The sequence below is a fragment of the Vanacampus margaritifer genome, chromosome 15 (assembly GCF_051991255.1).
Source record: "Vanacampus margaritifer isolate UIUO_Vmar chromosome 15, RoL_Vmar_1.0, whole genome shotgun sequence".
NCBI lineage: Eukaryota > Metazoa > Chordata > Actinopteri > Syngnathiformes > Syngnathidae > Vanacampus > Vanacampus margaritifer.
The window spans coordinates 14,318,215-14,330,555 of record NC_135446.1 but is presented as its reverse complement, the minus strand read 5'-3'; the positions used below and the strand labels follow the sequence as shown (position 1 = coordinate 14,330,555).

The window sequence follows — 12,341 nt, the reverse complement described above, 5'->3', positions numbered from 1 at the left end:
GTGAACACACAGTCATTTGCTCTATTATGTAGGCACTGCTGTGTTATCCCGAGCTCCCATCCTCATCTTTTTCTTTGAAACGGCATCTTCATCTTCCTCATTAATGTCTTAATGAATTCATGTCAAAATATGTGACGTTTTACTTGCTCTTGTTCTAATTCCACGTGTCAACTCAAACGTCATTCGCGGGCAACATCGCCCTCTATTGGCCATCAGCTAGAACGACACAAGCAAACAATGTCACAGCAGCACATATTATTTTTGCTGTGTTTGTTTATTTTTGGTTTTCTTGAAAGAAAGGACATTTATGACCTCCCAAATTTGTATTAATTAATAATACCTGCCTCGTTTTCTGCTGTGCATACTTAGAAGTTAGAACCATAAATACAGTATATGTGTGTCGCAATAAAAAAGCACCTTGTCAAAAATTTATTTTATAAATTATCTTCTGTGGTGGATCCTCATAAATAAATAAAAATCTCCCTTAACACTGTGTTTTTGAAACTATCATGTACAACAACAAAAGGAAATATGTCAGGTGCAGCTCCCTGAGGTGGTTAGAGTAGCCAAAAATGGTATTCAGAAGACGCCATCTTTCAGTTGACTCTGTCCGCGGAAATATTCTCACACAGAAGTCACACAACAGCATTTAGATTTTGGAACTTGTTGCACACAAAAGGCACAGCTCAATATTAGGCGCGCCATTGACGTAGTTTTGATTCGAGTATTGGGCCCAATAGGTTGACCGCCCATTAACTTTCACAGCTGGGGCCTGAAGGTAGTCGTTACCGCATCCTGTGATTCGGGCTCCCGATGCTTTATTACCTTCTGCTTTGCCCTCGGAAGCTTTTACTAGCTTCTCCGCTAGCCGCTCGTTAGCCACTCCGGCCTATGGCTCCGACTAACCGACGCTAGCCACTGTTATCCGCTCCGGCTGAATCCGGCTTGCTTGGTTTTTCGGTGTCGCTCGCCGAGGTCGCACTGGGCTGCTAAGTTGCCATCGCTCAAATGAGATGCTCGTTCTCTCACGCAAAATAAGAACTTGTGGTAGGCTTACGAATTGTGGTCACCATAATGTGTGTGGTTCGAAATGAAAATTTTATACACTTGTCACTTTAATGATTGTTATACGTTTAGCCCTCCTAACACACACACACACACACAAACGTGCACTTCAAGCCCCACCACAAACCACTGTTGCGGTGTTTGGAAGACAGTAACATATAACGTTTCTGTTCATAACATTTGGACTCCTATGCTCGCTTTGTACGATGAAACCAAACCGAGTAAAAAAAAATTTTTTTTAAAAACGCGTTTGGATTGTATATGTAAATAATAATTGAATTGAATTTTGGAATTGAAATTAATTTCCATAATCCAGCAATAGAAATAGTAGAAAAGAAGAATGAAAAATCCCTGGAATGTAAATCATGGGAAAAGAATCTTGTTATGAGACTGACTCGAGCTGATCGGACTTTTTTTGTTGTTGCTGCAATAGAAAAAAAAAATCATTGGATCAAAGTATTATAGAAGAGAAGCATATTTATGTGGCTGGTCATTGTGATTTAAAAGACACAAAAATAACTTTAAGTGTCAAACTGGTAACATTAAAACGTGACATTTATTTATTTTCATGGGGGGGGGGGGGCGTTTAACGAGCAGTCTGGGTCATTAACTCATTCACTGCCATTGACGGCTATAGACGTCAAAAATTCATTTGAACTATTTCTATTAGTTTAACATGTTTTCCACTTTTGTTAACAAGAGTATGAAAACCTAGAATATATTTTTTTTATTGTACATTCAAAACAGATATAAAATTTGTGATTAATCGTGAGTTAACTATTGAAGTCATGCAGTTAATTACCATCAAAAATGTAAATTGCCTGACACGATTTAAAAAAAAAAAAGATGATTAAAATAGGGACGTCAGGTGATTTTTTTTTTTATTGTAATTAATCGCATGACTGTTATGTTCTATCTGTTCTAAATGTACAATAAAAAGAATTCTAGGTTTTCATGCTCTTGTTAACAAAAGTGGAAAAATGATAAACGAATAGAAATTGTTCAAATGAATTTTTGACGTCTATAGCCGTCGATGGCAGTGAATGAGTTCAACTTCAGCAAGGACAACTCACAAAGTACATCGGTCAACGCTCGACTGCGCGTGTGTGTGTTTATATAACAATTTATTGATGGGTCATCTGACATGAAGTATATGATGGAAGTAGAAAAAAAGCGATAGAGTGAAGAAAACAGGTGGAAAAAGAAATAATGATTCATGAAGCCTTTTTTGGACTTTCTGTGGAAACAAAGTTGGCGTTGCGGCCGCTGAAAGTAGCTCAGCTGTCCGCCTTGTGGCCTCTTTAGCCTTTAGCCATTTAGCAGCACACGCACGCACACACCCACAATGGGACGCTCACTAACTAGTAGCTTAGCATAGCTTTACTTGTTATGCTCATATGCACAATCATGTACACACACATATTGGTACTAACTAGCATCTTAGCATAAGTTTACTTGCATCACATACACACACAAAGTCACATGCATGCACACACACATATCAATGGGTCAATACTGTCTCAGAGTTTTGGGTCTTGACAAAACTTTTTGGAACCACACACGCGCACACGTCATCCTGGACCTGAGGCTTCCGCGAAAACTGATGAAAACCACGGTGACCCGGGAGTGTCCTCCCCAAGATGAAGGTGAGTGGAAATGCCATCAAGGAAGGCCCTACAAGTGTGTGTGTGTGTGTGTGTGTGTGCGTGTGTGCGTGTGCGTGCGTTTCTGAGCAGAAGCATAATTCAGAGGAAGATTCTGGTGTTTGCTGCGAGCGGCCACAGACCACAATGAAGCAAAAGACGTGTATAAAAGATGCGAGCGGCGCTCAGCAAATTGACCTGAAAACCCGTCGCCGTCTCTCAGGGCTCGTCATTCGTCTCTCGTCTCTCACAGCACCCGCCTCTCGTCTTTGGTCACTCGCCTCGCCGTCATGTCGTCCCCGTGTCGTCTGGGTCTACTGGTCCTGCTGGGTGCTCTGGTGGCACAGGCCAATCCCGTGGACCCGCACCCCGAACTCAGGAAAATCCTGGAGGACATCTCCAGAGATGTGGTGAGCTGATGGCGTCCATCAGGGATCATGCTTAGAGTCACTTCACTTCATTCGACTTTTACTGCCATCATTTGTTTGTATTTTTCAGCATGTTGTGTGTTTTTTCAGGCAACTCGTGTATATTTCTGAGTTTCAGCATGCTCACATTTTCTGAGTCTCAGCATGTGAACATCATAATAGTGGTCTGGGGCCGTGTTGTCTCTCCAGGACCTGGACGACTTTCATTAATTAATAGTGAGTTAGCTAGTGAAGTCATGCGATTAATTACAATTAAATTTTTTAATCATAATTAATTGCATGACTTTACTAGTTAACTCACGATTAATCACAAATTTTATATCTGTTCTAAATGTACAATACAAAAATTTTAGTTTTTGATACTCTTGTTAACAAAAGTGGGGAAAAATGTTAAACTAATAGAAATAGCTCAAATGAATTTTTGACGTCTATAACCGTCAATGGCAGTTAATGAGTATAATGGAAATATATATTTTTTTCTCCTGGCACTCTCTTGCATGTGTGTCAGCATGAATGTTTTTTATGATTTTTTTTGTGTGTTGCCTCATGTATGTTCACATGCAGCGTGTTTCAGCATGTTTACAAGTATTGTGTGTTATCAGGATCTGAAGAGCGTGAACATCAGCACTCATCCTCCCTTCGACGATGTCATCAAGAGCATCAAAGCGTGTCAGGTAAGAATAAAAACCCAAACACGGAGACCGGTTTCATCGGAGAATCGAACCCGAGGTCATCGGGTGGCGGGCCTCAGCGCTGACACATTTGTTTTCCGCTCCCCGCAGAACCGAGAGGCGGTCAATCTGATCAAGTCGGCGTTGGAGGTCTACGTGCGCATATTGGACAGCATCCTGAACAACGCCACCTTGCTGACGGACATACCCGACGACGGCAGGCGGGAGCGCTTGAGGCACAATGTCAGCCAGCTGACCAAAAAGCTGCGCCACCTGAACGCCATCCTGGCACGTCCGCGCTGCCCCGACACCAGTAAAGTCTTCCAGAAGCTCACGCAACTCAAGGTGAGGCCTACGGAATTATTATTTTTTTTAAATCAAAAGGTTACATTTTTAAATGATTGCTAATATATGTATGAACAATAATATAGGAAAATGAAAAAAACATGTGTACCATATGTATACACACATCTTAGTACTTGATAAAATAATTAACATATTTAAAAGTTAAATGAAAATAATTTGGCAAATTAATAATCAAAATAAAAGCTACAAAAATAACAATCATTTAAAATAAAATTACGTGATGAAAAAAATAAATAATGTAATACATATCTTAAAATTCATCTCGAAAAATATAAGACAAAATTTGTGCGTGTGTGCAGGTGGATGACGTGTTGTTCCAGAAGAGGGCGCTCTCTCAGTTCCTGGAAGTGTACAACATGGCAACTGTGATTGGCTCTCGCGCTGTGGCCCCACCCACCAAGGCCTCACCGTGAACCATTTTTTCGCCTTTTATTCGTCTTCTAATTTATACCTTTATTTAATCCCATCCTGTACTTTAATTTATTCTTGTTAGGGGAAGCAACAGAAACATTGTTGATTGGTTCTTTCATCTTCATTGTATTTATTTTTTTGTGGCGCTTCATTTAAATAAAAGCACATGTCCAAAATTCAAGTTTGCGCCTTGACGTTTCCTTGAAAGCAGTGATGTCACTCATTTTACATTTCTCCATTTCTGCCAGTTTCTCTTTGACAACCTATGACTCAGTGATGATGTCGTGTGCACTTTAACCTGTGAGAAATTTCCCTTGTACTCTAAGGGACTTTTTGGGTCTTCCCACTGCTGCATGATGCATGTTCTCCTTGATACTTTATTTGAAATTATGTTTAAGGTTGAAATCTACGGAAGCGTATTTGTGGAAATCACCTTGGGAATCTTTAAAAATATATATATATTGCCATCGATACATAAGACAAACACAGATGATCATTACAATTAGCTTCAAAACACACACTAAATTAAAAAAAAAAATCGAACAAAACAACCGCATGACTGAAGCAGATGCTATGCTAAGCTAAAGTTGCTAAATCGGCTTCATGTCATCACATTTTGCACACCACATGGTACTTAGCGTGTTAGGATTAGCATTAGGATGCAGAGCTAATTGCTAAGCTAACAGCCAGAGTTAGTAACGCAGCTCCCGTTTGAATGTGTGAAACATTGCATGAGTTTAGCTTGTTAGCATTAGCATGCAGAGCTAATTTCTACACGTATGCCTACAAATAACCTGGACTTCTTATGCTGCCTACTCGCCATAGTGAGAAGTCAAATCACCGGCGGCCATCTTGTGTTGCTATTCGCTAAGCGTGCCTAACTCCGACTAGTGCCCGGTATTTTCAATTTCAATTTCAAAAAAATTCCACGCCGTTTGGCATACAGTTGTACCAATAATTCTGGCAGAAACGCTACATGCACATTACATCAGGAAGAACGCGTGATCAATTTTCTCTCATAAAGTAGCCTATATTCCGAGTGCTACTGAAAGAGTCGTCTGCATCATGTTGTCAGAACTGTCACTTAATTCTTTGAGAGCCTGAAATGACCCCATACAGGGATCCTGGCGTCAAACATGCACAGAAATTGAGTAACTGTGGCAACGCAAGATGGCTGCCATCTGACTGCGAGTCCAAGCTAATTTTAGACACCTTTTGCTGCAACTAACACGAATGTCCGAAAAATGCTGTCTGGGTTTAGCATATTAGCATTAGCATACCGCGCTAATTGCTAACCCAACATCCAGATAACATTTGGAACTTTGCGTCTTCAGTGTGTTAGCATTAGCATTCGCGCAATTGCTCGAATGGAATCGCAAGAAATTCAAGAGAAGTTCTTCTAAACCTCATCACTTCCTTTTTGTTTCGAGTCCAACACACGCACACAGACACACACCTGTGTATATATCATGTCTGTTGTGCATTGTGTGGTTGTAGGTGGTGCGTGTGGGAGACCCCTCACTTTGTCTTTCTGTGAACTTTGGTGATTTAAAGGAAATTCTCAACCACATTTTCACACTTAAATCATCACAATGTGTGTGCGTGAGCAAGTGTAAGCGTGCTATCTTTTAAATGCGAGACGTCGCCGACAAGGCAACACTTCTTCACATCGGCAGCTCTACCGGCACCAAGTCAAGGTCCGGTTTGGGAATTGGACCTGCAACACACACACAAAGAGTTGAGGATGGTTGCCATGGCGAGAGCGATGCTTGGAGTGTGCGTGTACTTGTGTTTCTGTCGAGTCAGGACCTCTCATGTGCCCTTGAAGATGAACAGAACCATTCAGAACCTACTGCAACTTTATGTGAGTACACACACACATGCTCTAAATTGGACTCTTAATGGACTCACCTTGTTGCTTTTTCATGACTGACAACTTAATTTTATTGTGTGTGTGTGTGTTTGTGTTTGCAGAAGATCCCGCCAAAAGAACGTTTTAACGGCCGTCCCGTCTTCTCCAGAGAAATCCTGGGCACCAAAATGGAGGTAAAAATACATTGTTAGCCGATCTTAGTGTAACCCTAAGATGTTGCTGTGGTTTCTCCAGGCTCTCTCTCTCTCTCTCTCTCTCTCTCTCTCTCTCTCTCTCTCTCTCTCTCTCTCTCTCTCTCTCTCTCTCTCTCTCTCTCTCTCTCTCTCTCTCTCTCTCTCTCTCTCTCTCTCTCTCTCTCTCTCTCTCTCGAACGAACGAACGAACGAGGCTCGCTCGGTTACACCTCTCTCTCTTTTCGGCTCATGACATGCGCAGTACACAAAACACCTGAGGTGTAACTCAAATACAAAACCAAAAATAATCATTCACTTAACAAATATATGTCAATTACAAGTAAATAAAAACACACACTGGCAAACAATGCGTTACATTAGCTTAGCTTAGCTTGTTCAGCATTGTGACAACATTGTCGCACAACAACTCAGAAAAACAAAATGTCTGTGGGTCATTTTATGTTATGCGTGCGTTTAGTCGCTACTGACTATTCTTGCTGCTTTTTGTTTCTTTTTTTTCTCAACTGTTTATTGATTGCATTCTTATTTTGCTGTTGACTACCTTCCTGAATACATGGTGTCTATTCATGTACAGTATAGTTGATGCTGGTATATTTATTTCATTCTCAGATGCTAATAATCGGAATTCCCACCATTTATTGTTTCCATTTTACTGTGTAACGCTGCTGATTATTGACGATGAATCCAATTTAAACCAACATGCATGGCAATGTCGTACAATGCAATTTTCAAAATTAGGATTCACTGACTCACAATTGATTGTCGTGTGCTTCAGGCGAAGGCCATGCTGATGTCGGCGGTGCTGCAGACGTACGAGGAGCTGCTGGGGCGCATGTTGAAGCGGCTGCCAGGCCCAACGGTGCCAACGCCCGTCGACCACTCCGCCGACTGCGATCCTGGGTCGAACATGGCCGCCCGGGCCCATCTGTACTATTTGCTGAAGCGCGTGCAGGATCTGAGGAAGCGCCGATATCAATCGCAGGACAAACTTCTTGACTGGCTGCACAAGATCCGAGACCTTCAGGTATATTGCCGACCTTCTTTTCAATATTCGGTCATTAAAATCAACTACATACAACTTATTATGCCATCTAATGTTTCCTTCCAGTTTGTCCTTCTTATTGTATTGATTTTATGCCTTTTTAAAATATTTTCTGCCCAATTTTTGGGGGTTTGTTTTTCACTGTTTTAGTTTAGCTTCCTCTACACCCTGTAAAGTGTCCTTGGGTGTCTTAAAAGCCGCTGATAAACTTAATTTATTATAATTATTATTATTATTATTATTATTATCATTTTAAGCTACGATGATACAGGGAGGCCGCCCATAGCGCTCCTATGTCGGGTATGGCAGGCGAGAGCCCCCGCTGCAGAGGCTCCAGAGGTGGCACTTTGAAAATATTTCGAAGATTGGTTGACTTAGAAAAAAATTGAGAACCAGGCAGGTTGGATATGACAATCAGTGGAATTTACCTTTACTTTACATGAACTGCATGTTATTAAATAATTGGTGTTTTTGCAATTAAATATATTTTTTTCCCCATAATTGATGATAAAAATGAGGATTTTATTATACATTGAGAAAGAGTATTTATTTTATTGAATTTATTTCTTAATTTATATAATCAGTTTATTGTAAAATGTAATATGAAAAAAAGTTTATTATTTTACTGTTTTTGTTTTGTTTTTACACATTTACTGAATTAATTACAATGAAATTCCTTAGAAATTACAGAATGGAAAAAATAATAATTATTGATTTGAAAAAAAAAAAAAAACATTTTTAAGTGATACTCAAAATATAAAATTGTAATCATTTTTTTGTGTGTGATTTTTTTTTTCCAAAACACATTTGAACTATTTCGAGTAGTCATCCGTTTTAAAAATCAAATATTACCCATGACCCTAAGCACACGTGACCTGACATGCCCTTTAGCCTTGGTCTCCTCTGCTGTGATGTAACTCCAGCCTCTTTTCCTCCTCCAGATGGACAACCTGGTGGTCCAGAGCAAAGCATTGTGGGAGCTCCCCTGGCTGTATGAAGAGGCCAGCTCATTGGGCGAGAGCATCCCGCCACTTCACCGGCGCCGAAGGCAAACGACACGCCGCCGCCGCCGCCAACCACAAAATCATGTTTGACTTTATTTATTACAACACACATCGCGCACCTAGATATTTATTATGCTATTTAAAGCTTTATTTGTGATTATTTATGAGCTATTTATTGATTGGCACATAATAAAGATGTTACGATTTTATTGGCTGTTGCCATTCTTCATTACCACTTCCACAAAAACGAAAGTAAGCAGAGTGGAGGGGAAACACGCACTTGGACTTCTTAGAAGAACAATGAAAACATTTCCACCGGCTTGGTGGGGATCATTTTTTGTGAGAGGAGGCGGCTTCCTGGACACTTACAAGAAGATGCCTCACAGGAAGTGACATCGCAGCCCGCGCGCTTAGGTCCAAAGAACAAGTGATGAAAATGTGAAAGTGTCAAGTCTGGAATGTTGATTTTTGAAGCAAAATGGTCTGCCCATAGAATAAATAAAAAAAACTTGTTAAAACGAAACCTACTCCAAAATTAATTGGAGTTAAGTCAAATTCCCTTTAACAGAAGCTTAGCTCAGGTTTGAAAATATTATCTAACCGGCTAGGTTAAGTTTTAACTGGCTAGGTTAAGTTTTAATTTTAGAGGTGATGTTAGGTGAATGCTTTGTCAAATCCCATAAATGAAACACACACATTTAACTTTAACCACAGCTTGGTGTGCTGCTCGGTTTATTTGGGGGCGGCTGCAACCGCGATAAACCAACCCGTGACATGATGGAGAGAGAGAAGCCGAGAGTTAAAGGTTCCTCCACCTTCGTCGTTGCTTGTGTGTGTTTCGCTGTGAGTCAGCAGCGGGCACAGGAAAAGGAAACAACTTGTTGCATCTCTAAAAAATGTGTCAGACATTCAGACGATGTGGAATATTTATTTGATTTGTAATCATATTTGACAGCATATGGAAATACTTTTATACTACCACTTATTTTGGTGCCCTCTCAACCTAAAAAAAAAAATGTGGCACGGAAATGTAAGTGTCAATGTTGCCGTGAAAAGAAGATGACATTGGTGACCGGAAAACGCAGCAAGACATCATGATGCACAATGCACATTCTTTCCCTCCCCGCCCCTACTTCACTAATATTAAAGTAAAAGCAAAGGAGGTCGGGCACGGTGACAAGGGGAACTCCACAAGCACGTCACAGGTGACAAATTAAGATCATCGTTGTCATGTATGCACTCGTTCACTTTACAAAACCATCAAATTGACAATAGCATTTCGATTATCGTGCCTGTAGTCTGCTGTGTTGCTGTATTATGTCGTGTGTGTGTGTGCGTGTGTGTGTGTGTGTGTGTGTGTGTGCGTGTGTGCGTGCGTGTGTGTGTGTGTGTGTGTGTGTGTGTGTGTGTGCGTGTGTGTGTGTGTGTGTGTGTGTGTGTGTGTGTGTGTGTGTGTGTGTGTGTATTACACAACGTGGCACTTTTTTATTGAAACGTTCAACATGACATTTTTATTATGGAGCTTGTTATGTGTGTGTTGTGTTTCGTTGTATTGTGTTGTGTGTGTTATGATGTGTTGTTTGTGTTGTAAATGTATGTGTGTGCTGTGTTGTATTTTTTACGTGTTGCGTTTATGTAGTTTGTGTTCTCTGTGGGTGCTATTGATGTGTTGTGTTTGTTTCGAGTGTGCATTGTTTTGTTTTGCATACGTTGTGTTGTGTTATGCTACGCAGGTTGTATTTTGCTGACATCTGGTGGACACGAAATGAACCACTGTACAAAGACAACTGCGTGTGATTAAATGGCAGTCATCTTGTATTTGACGTGCAATGCTGCTTGTATTTTATATAAAGTTAATTTTGTGCTATAAAAATGTACTTGTTACTAAGTTGGTAGGTATATGTTTCTGTACTCCGTTTTACACTCCAGTCCAGTTGTTGGCTGTATGTAATGCACCAAAATTAAGCTGGTTACTCAACCGCCATTAAAAACCACAGAAGAAGAACAGCTCGGTAAACAAAACTTTAGCGGCAAATTGAAAATGAACAGGCGCCATCTTGAGCAGCTTTCCAACTCGTCAATTCAAAACTCTACAGTACACTGACAACTCGATTTTTTTTGTTTTAACAAGAAACGTTAAAAAGCCTGACAACTGGACGAGTTTGAAAAACAGTTGAGCTGCAGTTGAGACTTTTGGTGAACATTACAGACTTGACTGCATCCTAGTGGGACTGCTAGCATACGTAAGTTAACACAGGTCACCTCCTCCTATAAATTATAGTATTGTCCAAATAACAATGTTGACGCCACAAATAAAGTGCCAAGTAATGTAGCACTGTGTTAACAAGTCATTTGAATGCTTGTATGTCAGGAGGAACATTCTGCTGGCAGGATGCTGCAGTGACATATTTTGTACACTAGATGGCAGCACATGATTGACTGTAGTTCTCGCTGCTGTCAAGTGTTCAAAGGGACGTCATTTATGTTGCCCTCGAGCTCACCTTTTTTGGTAAGTGCAAACACTTTGAAATATTTTTATGCCGTAAATCAACATTTACATAAGGGATATTCAACTGAAATTAGGGAGGTGCAGTCTGAGAAACATTTCTTAAATGAAATGCCCGTATAATATCAAATTATTTATTGTGGTATATTTCATTTTAAGTAGTCTAGTTGTTGAATCTGCTTTTAATCAGTACCTATTTTTTTCAGTCCAGACCTTTTAGCATTTTTTTTTATGTCAAGTAGCACTGATGTGAACATATATATAATGCATGACAGTCAATATGTGATTTTGTGATTTAAAAAAAAAAAAATACAATTCTATGAACATCTTACAATCCTGTCCAGGTAATCTAATTTATGAGCACATTTGTGTAATTTTCTTTAATTTATGAAATAAAAGCAGGGTTGTGTTTCAAATTAAGAGTTAGTTAATAAAAAGTGAAAATTGTACATGCTCAAATACAGTGCTTAGCCTGAGAAAAATGAAATAGTTTCTGTCTTGAAATGCTGCAATGTCAACATTTGATTAAATGTAAACCAATATGCCTTTTTGAAATTAAGCCAATTTTCTTTTTTCTTCCGAAAGCGCATAAACTGAACCAAACACTGAATATATTGTGCTCATCTATATTTTTAACTGACTGCTCTTGTGTTTAAAAGTGGTATTTAGTGACTATAAGTATTTAAAGATTTCACAGATTCCTTAGAGTTGAGACAAAACATGTCATACATATGAGAAAGTTTAATTTACCGGGTATATTAAAAATCAATAGATTCATCCAAATTAACATGCTTAAATAGTTGAAGGAATTATGTACTGTATATGAAAGTAATATATAATCTATGTTTAACTTTTGTGTGTGTGTGTGTGTGTGAATTTGATTGTTTGGTCTGCATCAGGAGATATATGATATTCAATCTGCCCTCTACAAGATTTCACAATATTGAAACGCCTAAAAAACGTTCAACAAACTTCACAAGTTTGGTAATATATGTATTTTAACAAAAAAAAAAAAGGTTATTAATTCATAAAACAATGCACAAAGTGAACTTCAAATACAAAAAAAAAAAATCTACTATCAAAGTTGTGTCCTGTGTTTGTGTCAACTCTGTCAGTTTTAAAATCAGCGCTGAATTTA

General features: G+C 39.4%; 3 protein-coding genes across 6 annotated transcripts in view; all 3 read left to right on the top strand.

Moving 5' to 3' along the window:
- Nucleotides 1-2,062: 2,062 nt before the first annotated feature.
- Nucleotides 2,063-4,736, top strand: LOC144035481 (uncharacterized). Its single transcript, XM_077545204.1, has 4 exons — nt 2,063-3,118; nt 3,739-3,810; nt 3,919-4,152; nt 4,473-4,736. The coding sequence occupies exons 1-4, from the start codon at nt 2,999-3,001 to the stop codon at nt 4,584-4,586; spliced, it is 540 nt and encodes a 179-aa protein (XP_077401330.1). The 5' UTR covers nt 2,063-2,998; the 3' UTR covers nt 4,587-4,736.
- Nucleotides 4,737-6,286: 1,550 nt separating this feature from the next.
- On the top strand, nt 6,287-8,787 carry ifng1 (interferon gamma 1). The gene is made up of 4 exons (XM_077543926.1): nt 6,287-6,448; nt 6,559-6,630; nt 7,427-7,675; nt 8,635-8,787. Exons 1-4 carry the CDS (start codon nt 6,329-6,331, stop codon nt 8,785-8,787), a joined length of 594 nt encoding a protein of 197 aa, XP_077400052.1. The 5' UTR covers nt 6,287-6,328.
- A 1,945-nt stretch (nt 8,788-10,732) lies between these two features.
- Nucleotides 10,733-12,341, top strand: part of LOC144034703 (F-box only protein 15-like) — a 37,590-nt gene continuing 35,981 nt past the window's right edge. For 2 of the 4 annotated variants that reach the window (XM_077543656.1, XM_077543659.1), the window contains exons 1-2: nt 10,733-10,940; nt 11,069-11,207. The gene's annotated coding sequence lies outside the window, so the exon portion shown is untranslated. The remainder of the gene's footprint in view (nt 10,941-11,068; nt 11,208-12,341) is intronic. The other 2 variants (XM_077543658.1, XM_077543657.1) reach the window with 2 other exon arrangements.

Excerpts from the sequence above, each read along its gene's own strand:
- LOC144035481 (XM_077545204.1), top strand. The coding sequence starts at position 2,999 with ATGTCGTCCCCGTGTCGTCTGGGTCTACTGGTCCTGCTGGGTGCTCTG. Across the intron at positions 3,119-3,738 it reads AGGACATCTCCAGAGATGTG|GATCTGAAGAGCGTGAACAT; the intron begins GTGAGCTGATGG and ends GTGTGTTATCAG. Across the intron at positions 3,811-3,918 it reads AGAGCATCAAAGCGTGTCAG|AACCGAGAGGCGGTCAATCT; the intron begins GTAAGAATAAAA and ends CGCTCCCCGCAG.
- ifng1 (XM_077543926.1), top strand. The coding sequence starts at position 6,329 with ATGGTTGCCATGGCGAGAGCGATGCTTGGAGTGTGCGTGTACTTGTGT. Across the intron at positions 6,449-6,558 it reads AGAACCTACTGCAACTTTAT|AAGATCCCGCCAAAAGAACG; the intron begins GTGAGTACACAC and ends TTGTGTTTGCAG. Across the intron at positions 7,676-8,634 it reads ACAAGATCCGAGACCTTCAG|ATGGACAACCTGGTGGTCCA; the intron begins GTATATTGCCGA and ends TTCCTCCTCCAG.